This window comes from Panthera tigris, chromosome D1 (genome assembly GCF_018350195.1).
Source record: "Panthera tigris isolate Pti1 chromosome D1, P.tigris_Pti1_mat1.1, whole genome shotgun sequence".
Lineage (NCBI taxonomy): Eukaryota > Metazoa > Chordata > Mammalia > Carnivora > Felidae > Panthera > Panthera tigris.
This window is the reverse complement of record NC_056669.1, coordinates 60359461-60382632: the sequence shown is the minus strand read 5'-3', so window position 1 is coordinate 60382632 and position 23172 is coordinate 60359461. Positions and strand designations below refer to the sequence as shown.

General features: G+C 36.8%; 2 protein-coding genes across 2 annotated transcripts; both read left to right on the top strand.

Annotated features, from left to right (window-relative positions):
• Positions 1-10007: 10007 nt before the first annotated feature.
• On the top strand, positions 10008-10949 carry LOC102966959 (olfactory receptor 51A4-like). The gene has a single exon (XM_007089404.1). It carries the CDS (start codon positions 10008-10010, stop codon positions 10947-10949), a length of 942 nt encoding a protein of 313 aa, XP_007089466.1.
• A 5793-nt stretch (positions 10950-16742) lies between these two features.
• Positions 16743-17564, top strand: LOC102967242 (olfactory receptor 51A7-like). Its single transcript, XM_015540745.2, has one exon. It carries the CDS (start codon positions 16743-16745, stop codon positions 17562-17564), a length of 822 nt encoding a protein of 273 aa, XP_015396231.2.
• The last annotated feature ends 5608 nt before the right edge of the window (positions 17565-23172 follow it).

Below are 23172 nucleotides of genomic sequence, written 5' to 3'. Positions count from 1 at the left end.
ATAAATAATGCTAGCTTCTTTCTCTCTTATTTCCAATTTTTATATCTGTTATTATATTTATTGATGTTGTGCTGGTCTCAGCCTATTATTGGTAACTAATGCTGTGTTTGACCCTTTGTGATTCTTATGATGACTGCAAGACACCCTCAGCAAGAACCATTAGGAAACTTTGAAGAAAAAAATGGTTTATTATTTATTGGACCTGTAAATTACATGGCACACCTGGGACCACAGAGCAGGGTTGTTGGGTGGGCTTTAGGCCTACAGTAAAAACAAAAATCAAATAACAGGTGTTAAGGATGGAAATTGGGGATCATATAAAAACTTGTGAAACTCATGCAATTATTGAGGGCCTATTATAAAATAAATCTATATGTTATGCTTTTGGTAAGTATTATAGCAGAGAAAGAGGAAGACAGAGAATCCCAAGCAGGCTCCAGGCAGCACAGAGCCTGACTACGGTCTGGAATTCACCATAAGATTATGACCTGAGCCAAAATCAAGAGTTGGACACTTAACCAACCAATCTGAGCCACGCAGATGCTCCTACCATCCTTTATCTATTGCCAGGTTTAATTTGTTAATATTTTATTTAGGATTTTTACATCTATGTTCATCAGTGAGAATGCCCTGAAATTTTCCTTACTTATAATGTTTTCGTCATGTTTTGCTATAAAATTATAGCAGAGTTTGAAAATAATTTAGGAATTTTTTTTTCCAGCTGGATGATTTTTCATATGGTTGGCATGATTTTTTTATTAAATGGCTATCCAGGGGTAGTTTTAAAGTATAGTTTCAATAGAACAATTAAAAGACACTCATATTTTCTTCTTTGTCAGTTTTGAGAAAGACCAACCAGACCTATGGCTTCTATCACATCTTGCCACCAGGCTAAAGTTTAATTAAATTGTGAACCTGGTAGTAGGCCAAGATCATGGTTGGCACAGTCCTTACACCCTCTCTTTCACCACTCCTTAATGCCAAATATTGCCAAGGCAGAGAAGTATCAATTAAACATGGTGTCTTTCACAGCCATGAAGAAGATAAGGATGGGGACACAGCTACAATTCTCCACAGGAGCACCAGTGGAAATTTTATTGCCCTAGAAAGACCTGGTATGTTTTCAGAGTATAGGAGAAGGCAAGCCAATTCGACTTATTGAGCCTGTGTTTGCAAGGACAACGACTGGATGGTATCATGTTTAGGGAGTAGCAGTCCTTGGAAGAAGAAAGGGAGTAGCAGTCCTTGGAAGAAGAAAGAAATTTGATCAAGATCACTTGTCAGGAGGAATTGATGTAGAGGCAGGAATCTAGAGTTTTGGGGGTGAGTCAGAAGTAATGAATACCCCTTATTGCCCCATCTATTTTATATCCTATTTCCCCTCTCTTCACAGAGTCGCTTTATTCTCTTTGGTTTATCTGCAAGAACTGGTGGAAATAGGAGGAGAGAGGCAGTGCCTTGTAAACCCTGTCCTTGGGGGCCAGTGCAGCAGGTGTCTGTGTGGTTACCAGAGGATGGGATCCTGCAGGGCGAGTCATGCAATGACATCCATTCACTTTGTGTCTTCCTCATTGCATAGGTAATTCCAGGTCTGGGAACTTTATGTTCAATAAAGCCTGGTGTTTGAATCATCTTCTCTCAGTGTCTATGGGTCTTTGTTTCTGCTTCAATTTTTGTGTCTGTGTGAATGTAATGATAATTGTAAAACAGCTCTTATCAATCTTGATTTACTGTTACCAAACCCAGTCCTCAGTTTCCATCTCCATTACTATCAAATATATGAATATTATTAATTTCCTTAACTACAGAAAGAAACAGAGGCTTTTCAGTATTAAATGACTTGCTTAAAGCAGATCAGCTTTTAGGTAGCAGAGTTAATATTTGTACTCCTTTTTGTGTGGTTTCAAAGGCTATCATATCAGCTGAAATCTTGTGCTCTGTTTGTAAATCTCTGTGTCTCTATTATCAAGTGATTTATTTTCTCAAGTTTTCTTCAAGTTTGAAACTACTTGTGAAGAAATGTAATTATAGATTACCTTTTTAAACATTTGTAGGGCTACTTGGATTTTCTATTTCTCCCTTTGCCTATTTTTATAAGCTATGTTAATCTAAAAATGTATATTTTAGATATTTGTTGACTAAAAGTTACTCATTACACATCTTTATGATTTTTCAAGTTGGGGGAGGGGATAGAGCCCACTCCTACATGTGGGCCTCGGGTTCTTCTTTTATTGGGGTCAAGGGTAAGGGCCTAGCATTTCATGGGCTCACCCTTATCAGTGAACTTAAAACACAAGAGCTGAAATTTATAGAGAAGAAGAGAGTAGCAACCACAATAGTGAAGATGTAGATCAGAATATGAAAAATCTCTAAGAACCATATAGAAGAGTTACAGGAACACACAGAATGCTAAAAATGCTAAAAATATGTTTGTGAGCACAGGGCTCAACATAGGACTCAAACTTGCCAACCGTGAGAAAATTACTTGAGTTGAAGTTGGACACTTAACCAACTGAGCACCCAGATGCCCCTGGACTGCCAATTTCAGAGATGGCTCCATCACTTGTGGTGTGACACGTGTCAGTGATGCTGTTTCTGGTTCTCCCAGGGTGCACCTTGCAATCTGATAGGGCAGACTCGGATAAGTAGCCACCTGTAAGACTGACCCATTTCTCAAGTAAATTGAGTGCTGGGTGCTGATACGTAGTTTACCTAAGAAACTAAATAAGTGGCTTATTAATAAGATCACATGCCAAGTCACAAAAAAGTCTTAACAAATTTAAGAAGATTGAAATCATTCTCACTCCAAGTATCTTTTCCAAACACAACTAAACTAGAAATCAATAATAGAAAGAAAACAGCAAAATTCATAAATACATGGAAATTAAATGCACTCTTAAACAATAGGTTAAAAAAAGACATTTAAAAAGCTGTAAAATAACTCCAGACAAATGAAAATAAAAACATAACACACCACACTTATGAAATGCAAGAAAAGAAGTACTAAGTGGGAAGTTTGTAGAAATAAATACCTATTTTAAAGAAGAAGAAAGCTCTCAAATAAACAATCTAACTTTACATCTCAAGGATCCAGGAAAAACAAAACAAAACAAAATAAAACAAAACAAAACAAAAAAACCCTAAGCCCAAATTTAGCAGATGGTTTCTGAGAAGTCACATGTAATTCTTATCTTTGTTCCCATATAGGTAAGTTATTTTGTTCCTTTGAGTGCTTTAGGATTTTTTTCTTTATTTTTGATTTTTGTAGTTTGAAAATAATATGCCTATGTGTAGTTTTTTTGATATTTACCTTGCTTGATGACACTAATTTGATTTTAAACTTCTTTTGTTCTTTAGCTAAGGGTTTATCAATTCTGTTTATATTTTCAAAAAAGAAATTCCTTATTTTATCAATTTTTAAATTATTTTTCTATTCTTCATTTCACTAATTTATATTATAATCTTTATCATTTCAGGTTTTCCTAACACAGCACTGATTCCCAAGTTGATTTCTGCTAATGAGTCTCTGCTCCAGTAAACTGTGACTCCTGTGCACTTTTCTGTCTTTCCAATTTTGGTCACAGGGGTTTATCCTGCATTCTCAACTCTCTTAGTGCTTCTACAAGAGCTGTTGATTTTTCAGTCACTTCTGTTTTTATTTGTTAGGGTGGAGAAGCAGTTTCCAAGCCCCTTACATGTGGAACCAGAAAACAGAAATCCCTGTTCTTATGTTTGTATCATTACTTTGAATTCTTTATGGACTAGTTTAAACGGTTGAACAATATGTTTATAGTTGTATTTGTTATTCAAAGAAATAATTCCTGGCATAGTAAAATTAGTGTATTTGTGTCCACGAAATTTCCTTTGACTGACTCTATTTTTACTTACAAGTTGTTACCGCAGAGAAACTTCTCATACTTTTTCCTTAAAGTTGAGGATATACTGGGGCGCCTGGGTGGCTCAGTCCGTTAAGCATCCAACTTCAGCTCTGGCCATGATCTCGCGGTCTGATCCAGGAGTTTCAGCCCCGTGTAGGGCTCTGTGCTGACAGCTCAAAGCCTGGAGCCTGCTTCGGATTCTGTGTCTCCCTGTCTCTCTGCCCATGCCCCACTCATGTTCTCTCTCTCTGTCTCTCAAAAATGAATAAAAGTTTAAAAATTTTTTTAAATTGAAAATATACAAATAATAGTCTTAATTTTATGACTATGGACATATACATGGTACATAATTATCGCATACCCATTTTATTTGCATAACTACTTAAATGTTCTTCAGTTTTTAAATTAATTTTCTCTTCTCTTTGAATTATCTTCCCTTAATCACCTTATATTGTTTAAAATTTTTAAGTACAATACAAATCTTAGATATCCACTTATTCCTCTAGATATTGCCCTATTAGAGCTCTTCCTAGTCTTTCTCCAAACTAGACTTGAAGCTTTCTAGCTCGTGGCACAAATGACCTCCTGGGACTTACTTTAATTACCTTATGGTTTTGCATTGCTTATTAGGGTTCATGTATTCTTCTATCAATTCACTTAGTTTACTGGAAACCATCCTCGAGTAACTTCTTAGGTTAAATTAATTACACCTAAGTACTTAGAAAACATTAACCCCTTTGTCTTCTAAACTCTTGTCTAGCTATTGCAATATCTTACCCACATCTAATTATATTTGCTTTGTAGTCAAACATATTATTTTTAGATGTTTGTTTTTTTCTAATAACATTTATCATTCTATCTTTATCATCATTCCTTTAAAATTTCACAATATGTTTAACATGGATTTTTAAAAATCCATAATTAGGTAACCCTTATTCCAGGACCTCCCATTAAAATGATGACATACGAACTCGTAGATTAGATTTTTTGTTTTTTTTAATGTTTTCCACCCTCATATTTTGTTTTTGCTGGAGATTTTCTCATATATTCAATATATACATTGAATCAAAGGCCTTTATATGTACTGCGACATCCTCCCCCTCCCCACCCCAAAATAGATCACAGGGGATGTTGTGTTTCTGTCCTCACATATGTGGATTCAGCAGGATTAGAGGTAGTGATTGCCAAGTCAGTGTAGTCTTTGTTACCATTGCATAGAATTCAAAGTTCTCTCCACTACTTCATTCTTTCCCCATAAGTCTTTAACCTGAGAGCACTCAACCAATAAACTCTGCACACAAATATTCACCTCAGTATTTGATTCAAAGAGAACTCAGCCTATGATACCATCACTAACAAAGACAAATGCAAGTGACATAAGAGGAAAAATTATTTGCAAGCACATCAAAATACAAGGCTATATTCTTTAATATAGAAAGCACACTCACAAACTAATAACTAAATTTTTTTTAAAAGAGCATACTTGACTGGCTTCTAAAAATAAATTCAAATGCTCTTGAATGAGAAAAGAAGACTAATATTTATTTTATAGGGTACAAAGTGCATTTACCAGCAGTAGCAAAACTGAATCTGAACACTCAATTACAGGCACAAACATAATGACCTCGGAAAACAAAATGTGACACTCTTCCAGAAAAGCCACTTACAGAGTCTCTAAAATTGCAGGTGACATAGGAATCAATTCTGCTTGGAGCAACAGGAGAGGCCTCTTAGGGCCTTAAACATAAATGGCTAATTCATATGCATAATGGGAATTCAGTTGAATGTTCCTTGAACTAATTCATTTAAGGACTTGTCTGGGGGCTTTTTAACCCTTCTGGGTAATTTCCAGAGTTCTCATCCCCAGAGGCCTTTGTTATGCTAAAAGGGCATCCAGGTAGAAGGACTAGAATCAAACTGTCATGATCAACCCTTGTTGTGTCTATCAAATGGGATTTGGGTGACTTCATCCTGTGTTCATCTCTTTTTTGAACTTAAAGAATATAAATGCAGTGGCCAACACCTTGGTAAGTACCTGAAAACCCTCATGATCTTATCAGTCAGTAACCACAAGATGCATCTCTTATCCCTGGTAAGCTATCATGATTTCACTGTTCAGTGCCTGCTTCAATATCAGGATATAGTCAACACCTGAAGCAGTCCCAATGACTTCATTGAAAATCACTCTACCTTTAACTTAAAGAACATGATAAACAACCTTATTTAAAACTTCCATATAAACAGTAAACTTTATTCTAAATCCATCCTTTAAAGACATTCTGTATCTGTTATTGACACTGCATTTTTTATGTTTTTGCGAAGTACAGAATAGGGTTGGGTAGGCCCTTCTGAGATGAAAACAACATACTAGAAATTTTTCTGTGCAGTGTTTTACTTTCTTGTAGACTCTTTAAAAATGTCACACTTCAAAGCAAATAAAATGGCTCTTCCAGAGACATATAGCACTTTCTAAAGATATATATATATATTCATTTAGGAGAAGTAGAGGTTGATAGTGAAGAATAAATAATGTGCTTGTTGAAAATGTTATTACTCCATTTTTTTGATTTATCAGTAAACAAGTTTTTATTACATTAAGAGAACTTATAAACACGAAGTTATTGATAGGATTCGGTATGGAAAAATTAATAACTCAGATCTCAAAATGCTTAAATTGATTAAAAGATTCAAAATTATTACATGATTACTGTGCAAAACCAGTGCTAAGTTATTGACAACCTATGAAGTTTGGGAGAAAGTTTGCTAGATAATATCTAGGAGAAAATTGAAAGAGCAGAGTCCCCTCTACAGCCCAGGAAGAACTGTCTGCAGCGGGGATGGAGACATTGGCAGGAAGGGTGCTGAAGTAAAGAGGGAAGTAGGTGAGTTCAAAGACAAGCTAGGCAGAAGAGGGACCCTGGGCAGCAAAGCAACATTTCTCAAACGTCTCACTTAGCTCAACAAATCTGACGGTAAATATGCTTTGATGCTATCTGTCCTAAAGGGAATGATCCAATAACTCTGTGTGGTTACATAAACCAAACAAGCAAAACCCTTACACAATCCTTGTTAAAATAAAACTTCAGTTTTCATTAAACATTAATCTTACTCCTTCCAGATTAACGTCAGAAGCAAGTTTGGGGAATCTGAAGACACTAGGTCTAACGGATAGCCCTTCATTGGTTGTTGTGTGATTTGACACAACTGGATTAGTGTCTAGGCAGACAGCTATCACAAACCAGTCACTGAAAGTACAGTTTATTCATTACTTTACTATGAATTTGTATGAGAGTTTGCCAAACTCTAAAGTGAACAATATCCAAACACCTGACAGGTTTTTTACTTTATTAAAAAATGCAAATAATGTATTATATAATGCAAAACTTCCTAGGCATTTCTTTCTAATTGTCTGTCTCCTAGACATCTCATTCTTAAGGGGAATAAATGTCACTAAAATGTTTATAGACAACCCAGAAGTGGAAGTAATTTGGGCAGAGGAAAATAAATACAGGAAGTTGGAGGTGGGGTTCAGTCCAGAAAACTCATTCAGAAGGCAGTGAAAGATCAAGAAGCAACAATAGCCTAGAGAAAACTGAAGGTGGATTACAATGCTTGGCATTTGAAATTATAGGAGAGATGAATTCCAGGGGAAAAAATAGTTAAGAAAAAAGGGAACATGAGCTTCTAAGTATTTTCCATCATGACAACAGAATCATTGTGACAAAACGGTTGAAGATCTATGTAAAAATAAGAATGGAAGTACTAAGAAATGGCCTAAATAGTTCAGATCTGAGAGACATTATCAAATTCCTCATGACAAAAATTGATGATGAAGCCTGCAATTAGCTCTAGTGTATCATTGAATAAATTAATACATTAACTCATTATTTTACAAAAAGCATATGATCAAACAATTCTCAAAACTATTTTTCTTGAACATTAATAGGTTATATTTTTTAAATTGTATTGAAGTTTTGGTGGAGAATTTTATTCAATATGGTATAGTGAGCTAAATTTGGTATGTCAATTTCCATTCTACTCTACACACGTAGTAATAATAAATAAAAGATAAAAATTATAAAGAGATATTGCCATGCTCCTTAGATAGACAAATAGATAGAAAATACATGATAATTGATAGATGTTAAATGATAGATGGATGATGATAGATGATAGAGAGAGAGAGAAAGAGAAATGAGATGCCATGTAAAAATACATAATTTTGTGTTGAAGTTGAATCCAGAAACCAATGTGGCTCCTGGTCTAGAGGCATATTGGTGGTTGGCAGCTCAGCATGTGCATGGGACTCAGCACAACAGTGCTCTGTATTTGACAAGGGACCAGTCTAAGTTACCCTACTTGGGACATGAAGCTGTTAATCCACATGGAGAGTAGAAATAGGTGTTGTCACAGCTCAAATCTATTCCCCATAACAAGCCAGGTCTTGAGATAGTTGAGGGTGGGAGATGGGAAGGGCAAAACCGTCCTCAACTCTCATTTGAAACAGTATCCTTTAACCGTTACAAAAAGACTTAGTACAGTTGACAAACTTAAGGAAGTGAGGAAGAGTCAACTGCTACATCTAAACATGGGGCATGAACAAAATAAATCATCAAACAAACAAGGAAATTTTCACTCAAGGTGCGCTTACAAGTAAAATTCTGAAACATGTATGAAGACTAACACTGAAAAAGAAACTCTACAATTTCAATAATAGCATTCACTGATGAGAAAAGAAAAACTAAAGCAATTTAAAATGAATTTTGAAGCAGCCATTCTTAAGATCCTCAAAACTTGAAGGTGGCATAATAACAATAAAATGAATGAAAAATTATGGGGGTAGGTAGATATAAATTAAAAATATAAATATGAATTATAAAAGAAAATAGAGTAATTGAAATAAAACTCAATAGTTGGGATACTTTTGGGACCAGTAACAAATGAAAACAGAATTAGTAAATAAGAAGTGGTACTAAAGAATTCACCAAAATGCAACAAAAACAAATGAACAGTTTGAAGATATGAAGCAATCTAAATAGGAAGTTAGATTGGGAAGTTTCAACAAGTTCCAACTAGATATATTTTAGTAGGCAATGTTGAAAATTATAATGGCAGAAGATATTCAACGCTGAAAAAATACATGGCTTTTCAGGTTAAGAATACTAAATTACAAGCAAAATAAGTTAATTGCAAATCCCCATCTTGCACTGCAGATAACAGCCTAAAGACTAGAGGAGGTGAAGAAAATCTTAACTAAAAGGAATGAAAGACCATGTGCCAGCAAGACACAGAGACACATGAGGAAGTCAATTGAAGAGGGTTTACTGAAGGATCTCTTTACAGACGTGTATATATGGCCAAAGGTGCAAAAGAAGATGAGGAGACACTCAGGACTCTATGGTAGGAAGAGAGGAGACAAAAAGAGAATGGCCAGCATAGACAGGCTTATAACAGGCTTCTACAACAGAAATCTGCAGTGTTCCTCTATGTGACCAGTAATCATTATGAAAAATAGAAAAGTAATAGAGAATAAATGATCTTATAAATACTCTTATAAATAATTGCATAAGGATTCTAAAAAAATTTTTTTACAAAAGATGTAAGATCTTTGTGGAGAAAATTACCAAATGTTTCTGAAAGACATAAAAGGAAATTAGAAGAAAGGAAAAAAACCCATGTCTACGTTAGAAGACATTGTATAAAAATATATTACTTTATCTCTGAATTTTATGTACATTAATTGAAATTTTAACAGTATGTAAAGTATAATATTTACATTAAAAAGTGAAAGTTTCAAGTTCTCCAGTTGGAATATAATTATCTTAGTTGACCAATCAGCTCTTGTATAGAACTTATTATACCTATTATAACCTCTGTTGTAATGTTCAATTTTGATATAAATTTGTTTTCCTTCTCTCTCAGTTTTTGTTTTTAATGGACATTGATGAATACTTCTCTTCCTAGGTTTCTCCATTTAGGTTTATACCTAAGAATTATGTGCATATCCCTTGGATTCACAATACCTCAATGATTCCAAAATGGTAGAGTCAGGCATCTGAGCCAGTCTATTTGCAGCACTTCAGGAAGTCTCTCCCAAGCTTCTCATCTTGTTTCCCTCATTTACCTGTCATGTTCACCGTCAACAGCTCTGAAACTGAAATTTCTACCTTCTTCCTGATTGGGATCCCAGGGATGGAGCATGCCCACATTTGGGTCTCCATACCTATTTGCCTCATGTACCTCATTGCCATCCTGGGGAACTGTACCATTCTGTTTTTCATAAAAACAGAACCATCTCTGCACGAACCCATGTACTATTTTCTCTCCATGTTGGCTCTCTCTGACCTAGGACTGTCCCTCTCATCTCTCCCTACCATGCTAAGGATATTCTTGTTCAATGCTCCAGGAATTTCTCCTGATGCCTGCTTTGCCCAAGAATTTTTTATTCATGGATTCTCAGCTATGGAGTCATCAGTTCTTCTCATCATGTCCTTTGATCGATTTATTGCCATCTGCAACCCTCTGAGATACACTTCCATCCTGACTAGTGCCAGAGTCACCAAAATTGGACTTGCTTTTTCTTTCAAAAATGTTCTGTTGATCCTCCCTTTCCCTTTGACCCTAAAACATCTAAGATACTGTAAGAAGACCCTCCTTTCCCATTCCTACTGCCTCCATCAGGATGTCATGAAGCTGGCCTGCTCTGACAACAAGGTCAATGTCATCTATGGCTTATTTGTGGCTGTCACAGGCACCCTAGACTTAGGATTTATTTTCATGTCCTATATGATGATACTGAAAGCAGTATTGAGCATAGCATCACAGAAACAAAGGCTCAAGGTCCTCAACACCTGCGTGTCCCACATCTGTGCTGTGCTCATCTTCTATGTTCCCATTTTCTCTCTAACTGTTATCTACCGGTTTGCCAAACACAGCTCCCCAATAGTTAGGATCTTCATGGCTGATGTTTTCCTGTTGGTACCTCCACTGATGAATCCCATTGTATACTGTGTGAAGAGCCAACAGATAAGAAATATGGTTTTAGGGAAGCTGTGTCAGAAACACAGCTGACAGCCATGCTTAACCACAATGAAATCTCAATCAGTGAATGACACAAAACAAACAGAATGAATCAACAAGGAATCATGCCATATATTAATTGCATTACAATATCATCTTTCCAACATGTTTATTAAGATTGAAGAATCAGCCTTGCAATGTTTTTGGATTAAGATTTAAGAGTAGGGCTCATATATAAATATAAAATTGTATTCTAAGTGTCCACTTTCACCTAGCTTGCTTTAACCAGCCTCATGAACACAATATATGCTTGTCAATTTCATCATACTTAAAGTAATATCCTATATATTCATTTGAGAATTAACAGTATACATTTATATAACAATTGGATAGCAATCAGAAGTGACAGAGGATTGCCTCTTCATTTAAAATAGTGCTCTCCAGGGGTGCTGGGAGGCTCAGTCGTTTACATGTCCAACTCTTGATCTCAGCTCAGGTCATGATCTTATGGGGTCATGAGTTCAAATCTCACACTGAGCTATGCACTGTCAGTATAGAGCCTGCTTGGGATTCTCTCTCTCTCTCTCTCTCTCTCTCTCTCTCTCTCTCTCTCCCTCTCTCCCCTTTCCCTGGTATCCCCCCCCCACCAAGAATAAATCAATAATCTTAAAAAAATAAATAAAATAGTGCTCTCCAATTCATAGTTTTGACTTTTATTAAATATGCCTATGCTCTCAGGAACTAAAATTGAAATGGACAATGATATGAGCACACATAGAACCAATAAAAAAGACAATAAACACATGCAGTGTTACAAAAATATAAGAAGAATTTAATTCATTCACCCATTTCATTTATTTCAGTATTTGCTTCCTGAGCATTAAAAATATCACTGTCTATGTTATACATCATAGAAAGTTTCCTGTCTTCCCGGTTTCTGTGGGAGTTCTAAATGTCATAACTCTTTATAATGTATATGATTTGCCTCTCTCTCAGGCAAAGATATAAACCCTGACTAAGACCAATTTTCAGGGGTGCATGAGTGGCTCAGTCAGTTAAGCATGTGACTCTTGATTTCGGCTCTGACTCTTGATTTTGGCTCAGGTCATGATCCCAACAGTCATGAGATGGAGCCCTGATTGGGGTCCACACTGGACATGGAGCCTGCTTAGGATTCTCTCCCTCTCTCTCTCTGTCCCCCGCTCATGCCCATGCTCTCTCTCTCTCTCATAAATAAATAAATAAATAAATAAAGCAAGCAAGCCAAGGTGCCTGAGTGGCTCAGTTGGGTAAGCGTTGAACTCTTGATTTTGGCTCAGGTGATGATCTCACAGTCATGAGATTGAGCCCCTGCATCAGGTTCTGCTCTGGGCATAGAGCCTGCTTGAGATTCTTCCTCCTCCCTCTGCTCCTCTCTCCTTCTCATGCTCTCTCTCTAAAACTAAATAAATAAATAAATAAATAAATAAAATTTAAAAGGACTAATTTTCAAAAAAGGTAAAAATAATAGCTCTCACAATGGCATAAAATGAACATCCATTAGAGATCTAATTTAACTTATTTTTAATGAAAGAACCAGGCAAATAATACAAACTGTTCAAAGGAGATCCCATATAAAAGATATATTTATAGATAGGAATGTTGACATTATTTGGCAAATGACTACAAATAGTCTCTTTCACTTTGTGAGACATGCTTATTGACCCTCCACCAGTCAGAATTTATTTGCTGGTCTACCTACCTGAATTACTTTGTTGCTGTTAGTATCTACAACTTACAGAGACTTACAGAGTTGGAAAATAGCTCAAAAGTATTGAAAATACCAAGTCCCTGCATATCAAAATCAGATAACCCATAAGAACATGCTATAAAAATGTAGCTTCCCACGGAAGCACATGTTTTCCTGTATAGTCTCCCCCATTTTAAATAAAATATAATTTCAGGGGTGCCTGGGTGGCTCAGTCAGTTAAATCTCTGCCTTAGGCTCAGGTCATTATCTCACAGTTTGTGAGTTCAAGGTCTGCATTGGGCTCTGTGCTGACAGCTCAGAGCCTGGAGCCTGCTTCTGATACTGTGTGTTCCCTCTCTGTCTGCCCTTCCCTTGCTCACACTCTGTCCTCTCTGTCTCTCAAAAATGAATAAACATTAAAAAATTAAATTAAATTAAATATAATTTCAAAGAAAGATTATTCTTGATTGGGCTTTCATTAGATTTTATCTCATTACTTACACAGATGCAGAAAGAATGATGATATACCAGATGGGCCTTCTTAAGTTTGCAGTGCTAGAGATTTCCATACAGAATCAGATTAGATGTTTAAAAGCTGCTATCATATGCTTATATCCAGAATAGGGAGCTATAACCAAGAAGTTGTCTTCACCAAATTACTCCTTCAGGTATGTATACATTTGGGCAGTATTTTCTTTACTCATATCCCCAAAATGTCCCAGTATCCTGTTCTGTCATGGAAGTGATCTCCCTTACCAGTTTTACTGGCTATGCCTATAACCCAAGTAACAGGGTGATTTATTTGAGAGGGCTTTGTCAGCACAGATTTTATACAGTCAAACTTCGTTCACTAAAAGTCACTAGTCATACTTGATTAAATGAGCAACATTTTCAAATATGACATTCTAGGAAAGGACTTGGTTGCATAACCAATCCTCCAAATCATACCTTGGTGAAAAGAGGACAGGATCTTATTGCACCTATGCAAATACACGTAGTATGAAAAGCAAAGACACTCAGTAAGAGTTCCTGAACACTGAGGATTTAATGAGAATCTGTTATAACTTCAAAATGTTTCATTGCATTTTACAAAAGCAGAGTCTACTAGATTATGATTGGTTGGAAATAGCTTAAGAGAAAGAGAAAAATCCTCCTTATATATTCAGAAAATAGAACAAGATGATAACATCAACAATATTCCAAACAACATATTAGGATGCTACCCATCAGTTCAGCCAGTCTTATGCAATGAACTCTTCTGTTGGATCTTGGGTTAGCAGTCTCATGAAATATCGTCTATTGAATGAAAAGAGTTCTGGAAATCACAACTCAACCCGCTGAAAGTTTTAGACCTAAGAGTCTGTCCTTTGAAGTTTGAAGTATTGGGTGCAGGCCTTTTCCACAAGCTCTGACTGGGTCCTTTTATATTGAAGATAAAACTCTGGACTGTTGCTAACTGTAGAGCTTTCATGAATGCATCAGAGTCAAACAAAAACTATTGTTTTAAGATATTGATTTTAGGGGCGCCTGGGTGGCTCAGTCGATTAAGCGTCCGACTTCGGCTCAGGTCACGATCTCACGGCTCGTGAGTTTGAGCCCCGCGTCGGGCTCTGTGCTGACAGCTCAGAGCCTGGAGCCTGTTTCGGATTCTGTGTCTCCCTCTCTCTCTCTGACCCTCCCCCGTTCATGCTCTGTCTCTCTCTGTCTCAAAAGTAAATCGACGTTAAAAAAAATTTAAAAAGTTAAAAAAAGATATTGATTTTAAGCTAATGGAAGAGTGTTACGTTTATCTTAAAATGCTCATTGTTAATTTTACTTACACCATTCAAATATAAAAAGTCTAATGAGAGCTCATAGTACATATAATGCAACTGACAATTTCACTTTTACAGTGAAAACAATACTCATATATAACATAATAATCATAGGAACTAATACACATACTATACGAAGAAAATGCAAAGACTATACCATGAATATCAAGTAAAGAGATTCAGTGACTCTAGAGTAGGCCTAGAAATCTCTATGTTTATAAAATTCCACAGTGAAGTCTGAATGCAGTTGCAAACTACCATATTTGAAAATACTAGATGCAAATTTAATGTTCAAAATCTTGTCAGTTTGTACTGACATAAGTTTAAGGGGGTAAAGTGTAGTGAAGGAGGCAGACACATACAGGCATAGTTATCAGACACTGTGAAACTGTTCTAAGAGTATTCACATGATGCTCTTGATCTTTGAAGCCAGGAGCATATTCTGCCAGAGGGGGCAGAGGAGGCTTAAGGGGTGTTTTGCTAAAAGGATTAGTTCATCTCATTCACAGGGGGTTGGATGACTCTCCTGGGTTCTTGAGGTTTCACCTCCAGGGAGTTTTCTTTTTCTCTGGGTACATCCTGCTGAGCTGGAATCCCCAACGCTTTCTGGGCAAATAGGAAAGCAGCAGGGAGGCAGGACTAGACTCTGCAGGTCAGGATGGACTGTTGTGCCTACATAGCAGTGAAATTCTGGTGACTGCATGCCACCTCCATTTCCTCTTTACTCTGCCATGTGGGTACAACCACTTACCAACTTACTGGTAAGTTTCCAAATGTTCATAGCTGCCACTTGCCTTTGTACCAGCTCAAGCAAAAATTTCACACGGTATCTGGCTGGCTGTGGTTTCCAAGTGATTAGGATGGACGCCATTACCCTAACCCTCTAAAAAGTCCAACAATTCTGTAAATGCATGGTAGAAGTCCAGAGTCCTGCTGAATGATAGCAACCAGTCAAGTCTAGGCCAGAATCACTAACCTGGCACAGAGAGAAATTCAGAGACAGGTACTGGAACCTGGCTGGCTGTGGGGTGACATGTTTGCTGAATGGTAGAGTTATTGCCTCACAGGTTAGTATAGGTGTTTCTGGGTGCAGACATGCGAAACTACTGAGTTTGCAGGGGCATCAGTGAGAAGGCTATAGGGACCACTAAGAGTTACTTGCTCTATTGTCTGTCCTAACTCAGCATGCTTCTTTATAGGTTTAAATATCTCTTTACATTTTCTCTCTATATATGAACAGAAAGGAACTGTACAATTCTAACAAGAAACTATGAGTTCACAGATTTTTAAGCAATGGTGTGAAGGTGGGTTTTGTATAAAATTCATTTTATGATTTAATTTATACATATAATTACATTTATAAATTTAATTTATACATACCTCTGCATTGAGGGTATAACTTTTCATTCATTTAGTGCACATCAAAACGGTATCTGCTTATATGAGATTCTATGAAGCCAGAGGGAAGACAAAGAGCAGCAGTGACCTCACAGACAGCACAACCCCAGATGACAAAAACTTACCAACTAAGTTTCCTTCGAAGACATTTATTGTTGTAGCTTTTTTTTTTTTAATATATGAAATTTACTGTCAAATTGGTTTCCATACAACACCCAGTGCTCATCCCAAAAGGTGCCCTCCTCAATACCCATCACCCACCCTGCCCTCCCTCCCACCCCCCATCAACCCTCAGTTTGTTCTCAGTTTTTAACAGTGTTGTAGCTCTTTTTTGATTGAGCTCTATAATGTGTTTTGAGATAACTTTTGCATAAAATGTGACATACAGGTCTACCTTCATCCTTTTAGATATGGATGTTAACCCTTGCTAGCCCCATTTTTTGAAAGAAAACTGTTTTTAAAAATATTCATTTATAACTATAAATGCAATTGTACTAAGTGACATCCTTCTTTGATCCTATATTTCTCCAAACAGGTTTCAAACTTAAAGGCATGACAATCCTTAAAAAGATGGCTATAGAAGCTGTGAAATTTACTGCTTCCTTCTTGTATAATGAGATTAGGAAAAGCATTTAAAATATTTGAAATATCTATCTGCTAGCAATTACTGCATATTAATCTATATTCATGTTTCTTTTCATATCCTATCTATATGAGTCCTGCTATTACTCCTACAAGTATATTATAAAATATGTTGTTTTAGTCCAAGAATTCTTATACAAAGAAAAAAAAAGTGCAATCCTAAGATTTCACACCAACATTTTAAAGCATACGCTAACCTATTTAGGCCATTTCAGGAAGTTTCTTCTGAGATTCATATTATGAGCCCCTCACATTCCTGCAATGTCAGTCTTGAACACCTCTGAAATGGAAATCTCTACCTTCTTCCTCATTGGGATCCCAGGCATGGAGCATGCTCACATTTGGGTCTTGATCCCTATTTGCCTCATGTACCTCCTTGCCATCCTGGGGAACTGCACTATCCTCTTTTTCATAAAAACAGAGACCTCTCTGCATGCTCCAATGTATTATTTTCTCTCCATGCTGGCCTTTTCTGACCTGGGACTTTCCATCTCCTCCCTTCCAACCATGCTGAGAATCTTCTTGTTCAATGCCACTGGAATTTCCCCCAATGGCTGCTTTGCCCAAGAGTTTTTCATTCATGGATTCTCAGCTATAGAGTCATCAGTTCTTCTCATCATGTCCATAGATCACTTCATAGCCATCTACAGCTCTCTGAGATACACCTCCATCCTGACCAGTGCCAGAGTCTTTAAAATCGGCCTCATATTTGCTGCATTATGTATCATGTTTGCCCTCCCTTTCCCCTTTATTCTGAAGAGGCTGAAATTCTGTAGGAAAAGCCTTCTATCCCACTCCTACTGCCTCCACCTGGATGTCATGAAGCTGGCCTGTTCTGACAACAGGGTCAACGTTATCTACGGACTCTTTGTGGCTCTTACATCCTTATTGTACTTGGGGTGCATTTCTGTGTCTTACATGTTGATCTTGAAACTTATTCTAGGCATTGCCTCACACAAGGGCCACCTCAAGGTCCTCAACACCTGCATCTCCCACATCTGTGCTGTGTTCATCTTCTATGTGCCTATCGTCACCTTGGCTGCCCTTCATCGCTTTGCCAAAAAATGTTTCCCCAGTCATTAGGGCCATTATAGCTGATATTTTCCTTCTGGTACCCTCTAATGAATCCCACTGTGTACTCAGTGATGAGTCAGCAGATTAGAAATCGGATCCTGGCAAAACTATGTGATAACAAGGTTGATGAGCATTGTCAGCCACAATGAAAACTCAACTCAGCAATTTCTGAATGATTGTAGGAACCTGAAGATAGTAATGACAGAATAGAGACTGAACGCAAAGCTACACTGCCTATACTAAGTAGGTCCTCAAATGTCAAGTTATTGATTGAATTAAGCAGCAACAAAATCTAGATAAGATGTCTTAGGCGTTAGGCGTGGGGTTATAGTCTTCTTATATCTAATTGTCCCACCTCTTTTCTGATTGTTATTTCTCTATGCAACCACCTATCTATCAACCTTAATAGCAGTGCAGTCCTAATTAGGACTTAAAAGATTTTTAAAATATGATTCTAAACAAAAATAGAAAAAAAAATAAAATAACATGTCTGTGGCTTTAATTATCACAGGCATAATCAGCAGTGACTAAAATGTGCTGGAAGATTAAGCTCACACACTTACCCACAAAAGAATCAGCAAGTTCTGAATATCTAGTGTGTATGCGTTTGTGTGTGTGTGTGTGTGTGATCAGCAATTCATATAATCTATTAAAAATTCTCTGCCCTATAGGACTGTGAGATGTGTTTGGAGAGGTAAGGCTCACATACATAAAATAATTTAAATTAAATTCAAAACATAGATAAGCAGATATTTCACTTATTTATATTTTCAATAGTTTGCAATAGACTCCACAAATGACCTCCTTTAAGTGTATATTGGTTAACTATGCTTTACCTAAGTCTGCACAACATTCTTTGTTTACTACTGTTATGATACTAAACAATAGTACTTTTAAATTTTAAATTTAAATCTAAATTTTTAAACAGTATTTTAAATTTATTTTAAATTGTCTATATTTTTAACCAATGTATGAGTGACTTAAGAAGCAGAGTTTCATGAGGTGCCTGGGTGGTGCAGTTGGTTGGGCATCTGACTTCAGTTCAGGTCATGATCTCATGGTTCCTGAGTTCAAGCCCCGTGTCTCGTGAGTTCCAGCCCCGTGTCAGGCTCTGTGCTGACAGCTCAGAGCCTGGAGCCTGCTTCAGATTCTGTGTCTCCCTCTCTCTGTACCCCTCCCCCACTCACATTCTGTCTCTCTCTCTCAAAAATAAAGATTAAAAACAATTTTTTAAATAAATTAAAAAAAAAGAAGCAGAGTTTCACTTCTGTCTTTGTCAATACCCAGCAAAGGACCTGGAATATCCTAGTTGTTTGTGTGTTTATTAAACATTTTATGTTAAGAGCAAATTTTCTATTTGACAAAGCCCTGCTATGGGATCTAGATGATTTTTCTGTACCTGTAGAAGAGGGAGTGGATTTATAGCCTTAGAAATCACTTTAATAAGAGCTGTATGATAAATCACTAAAATACAAGTATAAATATTTTTATGTCTATCAGCGTTCTTATTTGGAAGTGTGCTTTCACCATTTCCCTTGATTAAGAGAATAAAATAGTTCTAAGTGTTTATGAAGGATGTGCATGCTTGCTCTAGAGGTTCTAGGAAAAGCAGGCTCCTCTCAGATAGCTTAGGAACACTGGTAGCCTTAAGGGGACTAAATCTACACATCCTTTAATGAAAAAGATACAGTTGAATTACTGTTCTGTTAATATACAGAAGAACAACAAATAAGTACATGCAAATACATGTAAATATTTACATACAGAGATACCTGTACATGTGGTTGTAAAGCCTAAACAGGTGGATTTGGCCATCCTTAGATGATTAGGTCAAATGTGAATATGTGCCTTTCATAACTGTATCACTGTGAAAAACCATCAAAACTGCTGTACTTTTCCATTTTTACTGTATTTCACTTGCAATCTACTTTTCATAAACTTTGTAATACTTAAAAAACATGGTTCTAATCAATTTTGCAAATATGAATAAAATGTATGATAGTAAATCCAAAGAATCAAATTAAACTATGTCTGGGGAACCCTGTTAATGTGGAACTCACTTATTCTACAAATTAACTAACTGGGACAGAAAGGAAAATAAAAGCTATGTAAATAGTACTTAGACATCATTTTTAAAATGGAGTAATCTGGGTATCATAATCCCAGATTTCAAAATATACTACAAAGTGGTAGTTATCAAAACAGTATGGTACTAGCACAAAAATAGACCCATAGATCAAAGTAACAAAACAAAGAGCCCAGAAATACAACCATACTTATGGGGTCAATTAATACCATAATGAAAGCTTTTTGCTTTCATTATGGTATTATGAAAAAAGGTACTATGAAAAAAGATAATCTCTTTAACAAATGGGTATTGGGAAAACTGGACAGCGATATGCAAAAGAATGTAACTGGCTGCTTTCTTACACCATACACAAAAATAAACTCAAAATGGATTAAGGGTCTAAATGTGAGACATGAAACCAAAAAAACTCCTAGAAGAAAACATAGGCAGTAATTTCTTTGACATCATCTATAGAAACATTTTTCTACATATGTATCCTCATGGCAAAGGAAACAAAAGCAAAATTAAACCGTTAGACCCTAATCCAAAATAAAAAGCTTTTGCACAGTAAAGAAAACTATCAATAAAAAAAAGGAAATGTACTGAATGGGAGAAGATATTTGCAAATGATATGTATTATAAGGGTTTAATAGACAAAACAGATAAAGAACTTATAGAACCCAACACATAAAAACAAATAATCTGATTAAAAATGACCAGGGGCGCCTGGGTGGCTCAGTCGGTTGAGCGCCGACTTCGGCTCAGGTCACGATCTCGCAGTTCGTGAGTTCGAGCCCCGCATCGGGCCCCTGTGCTGACAGCTCAGAGCCCGGAGCCTGTTTCAATTCTGTGTCTCCCTCTCTCTGACCCTCCCCCTTTCATGCTCTGTCTCTCCCTGTCTCAAAAATAAATAAACATTAAAAAAAAAAAAAAAATTTAAAAATGACCAGAGGAGGGGCGCCTGGGTGGCTCAGTGGGTTAAGGGCCCGACTTCAGCTCAGGTCACGATCTCCGTCCGTGAGTTAGAGCCCCGCGTCGGTCTCTGGGCTGATGGCTCAGAGCCTGGAGGCTGCTTCCGATTCTGTGTCTCCCTCTCTCTCTGCCCCTCCCCCGTTCATGCTCTGTCTCTCTCTGTCTCAAAAATAAATAAACGTTAAAAAAAAAAAATGACCAGAGGACCTGAAGAGACATTTTCCAAAAAAGGCATACAAATGGCCAACAGACATGTGAAAAGATGCTCAACATTACTAATCATCTGGGAAAGGCAAATCACAATTACCACGAGCCTTTACCTTATATCCACCAGAACAGCTAAAATCAAAAAGGCAAGTAATAACAAATGTTAGCAAGGATGCGGAGAAAAAAGAACCCCTGTGCACTGTTGGTGGGGATGTAAATTGGTTACAGCCACTGTGGAAAAAAAAGTATGAAGGTTCCTAAAAAAATTAAAAATAGAATTACCATATATAATCCAGTAATTTCGCTGCTGCATATTTACCCGAAATAAACAAAAACACGAATTTGAAAAGAGATATGCACCCCTATATTTATTGCAACATTATTTGTAATAGCAAATATAGGGAAGCAATCCAACTGTCCATTAATAGGTCAATGATAAAGAAAAAATATATATATGTATGTATGTATACAAAAGAATATTACTCAGCTATAAAAAGAATGAGATCTTGTTATTTGTAGCAAGGTATAATGCTAAGTGAAATAAAAAGTCAGTCAGATAAAGACAAACAGTCATATATGGAATTTAAGAAACAAAACAAACGACCAAACATTAAAAAGGAGATAAAAACAAACCCAGATTCTTTTTTTTTTTTTTTTTTTAATTTTTTTTTTTCAACGTTTTTTATTTTTATTTTTGGGACAGAGAGAGACAGAGCATGAATGGGGGAGGGGCAGAGAGAGAGGGAGACACAGAATCGGAAACAGGCTCCAGGCTCCGAGCCATCAGTCCAGAGCCTGACGCGGGGCTCGAACTCACGGACCGCGAGATCGTGACCTGGCTGAAGTCGGACGCTTAACCGACTGCGCCACCCAGGCACCCCCCAGATTCTTAAATACACAGAACAAACTGGTCACTACCAGAGGAAACAGGAATAAGTGAAATAGGTAAAGGGGATTAAAAGTACACTTATCTTGATGAGCACTTTCTTTAGAATTTAATTTTTAAGGGGCACCTGGGTGGGTCAGTCAGTTGAGCACCTGGCTTTTGATTTTGGCCCATGTCATAATCCCAGGGTTGTGGATGGAGCCCCCTGTGTCCGGGTCTGTGCTGAGTGTAGAGCCTGCTTAAGATTCTCACTCTCTCTCTCTCTCTCTCTCTCTCTCTCACCCTAAAATAATGTTTTTAAAGTGTTGAAAAAATAATTTAATTTTTAAAATGGAGTAATATCAAATATAGATAAGATCTCATCAGATCTATAGGATCTCACTAAAAGTTCCCTGCTGAATTTAAACCTAATTCTAATATAAACGAATATATTAATCCACACTCAACTCTGAAAACCAAAAAGCTTGCTTTAGTGAGGTACACACTCCAATACAAGTGACAACAAACCAGATAATATTATCTCAAAAACAAAACATTTAGATATTAAAATGGCTCATGGATATGGAGTAAAAGTTATAGGAACCTGCAAGGGGGGTGGCTACAGCATACTTCAGTGCAGGAAAGAGGTCATTAGCACCACTAACTGTCTTCACCTCTCTTTTCTACTTTGTCAGTATTCTGAATGAAGCTAACCCACATGGTATGGTAAGTGGTCACAAGCTGCATAAACAAGCAGTGGGGACACTTCTTACATCTTATCTAATAGAGGAGAGAGAACTCATATTATCATCTCCACTTAGAGATCTAGGGAAGGGGTTGAATACTGCTTTCTTAATATCCTAAAGAGAATGGACACTATATCCACGGAGACAAGTTTAATGCCAATGGCAAAATTAGTCATGTACAAAATTAGTCCTATGCCACTACCTCAAACATTGTGATTGCAAATATAAAGTAAGGATTTCTCTTTCTAGAAAAGCTGCTGAAATGGACTGGAATAAACCAAACAAAAACAAATAAATGAAAATGATAGCAAACAAACCCAGTAGATGTCTACTAGAACTGCCAAAGTTGGCAGAATGATATCAGTGAGAAATAATATGTCAAAACCATTACTTAAGGAAAACGATTATTAAAATATACATGAGAAATGAGCTCATATGATGGCCTATAGGGATTGTAGGGGTAGTTCCCAGAAAATACAAACATCATTACACGAGTAATTACAAACCAATGTATTTAGTAATAATCATGAATCTTAATGAAAAAATAGTCATCTCTGGAATCTTATGCTTAAGAATAGAGACAGGCATCCAGGTGCATGTTATCTTTTTTAATTTTTTTTAATGTTTATTTATCCTTGAGAGAGAGAGAGAGAGAGAGAGAGACAGAACGTGAGTGGGGGAGGGGCAGAGAGAGAGGAAGACACAGAATCCGGAGCAGGCGCCAGGCTCTGAGCTTGTCAGCACAGAGCCCGATGTGGG

Bases quoted from the DNA above. Each gene is read 5' to 3' on its own strand.
- LOC102966959 (XM_007089404.1), top strand. From the start codon at position 10,008: ATGTTCACCGTCAACAGCTCTGAAACTGAAATTTCTACCTTCTTCCTG.
- LOC102967242 (XM_015540745.2), top strand. From the start codon at position 16,743: ATGTCAGTCTTGAACACCTCTGAAATGGAAATCTCTACCTTCTTCCTC.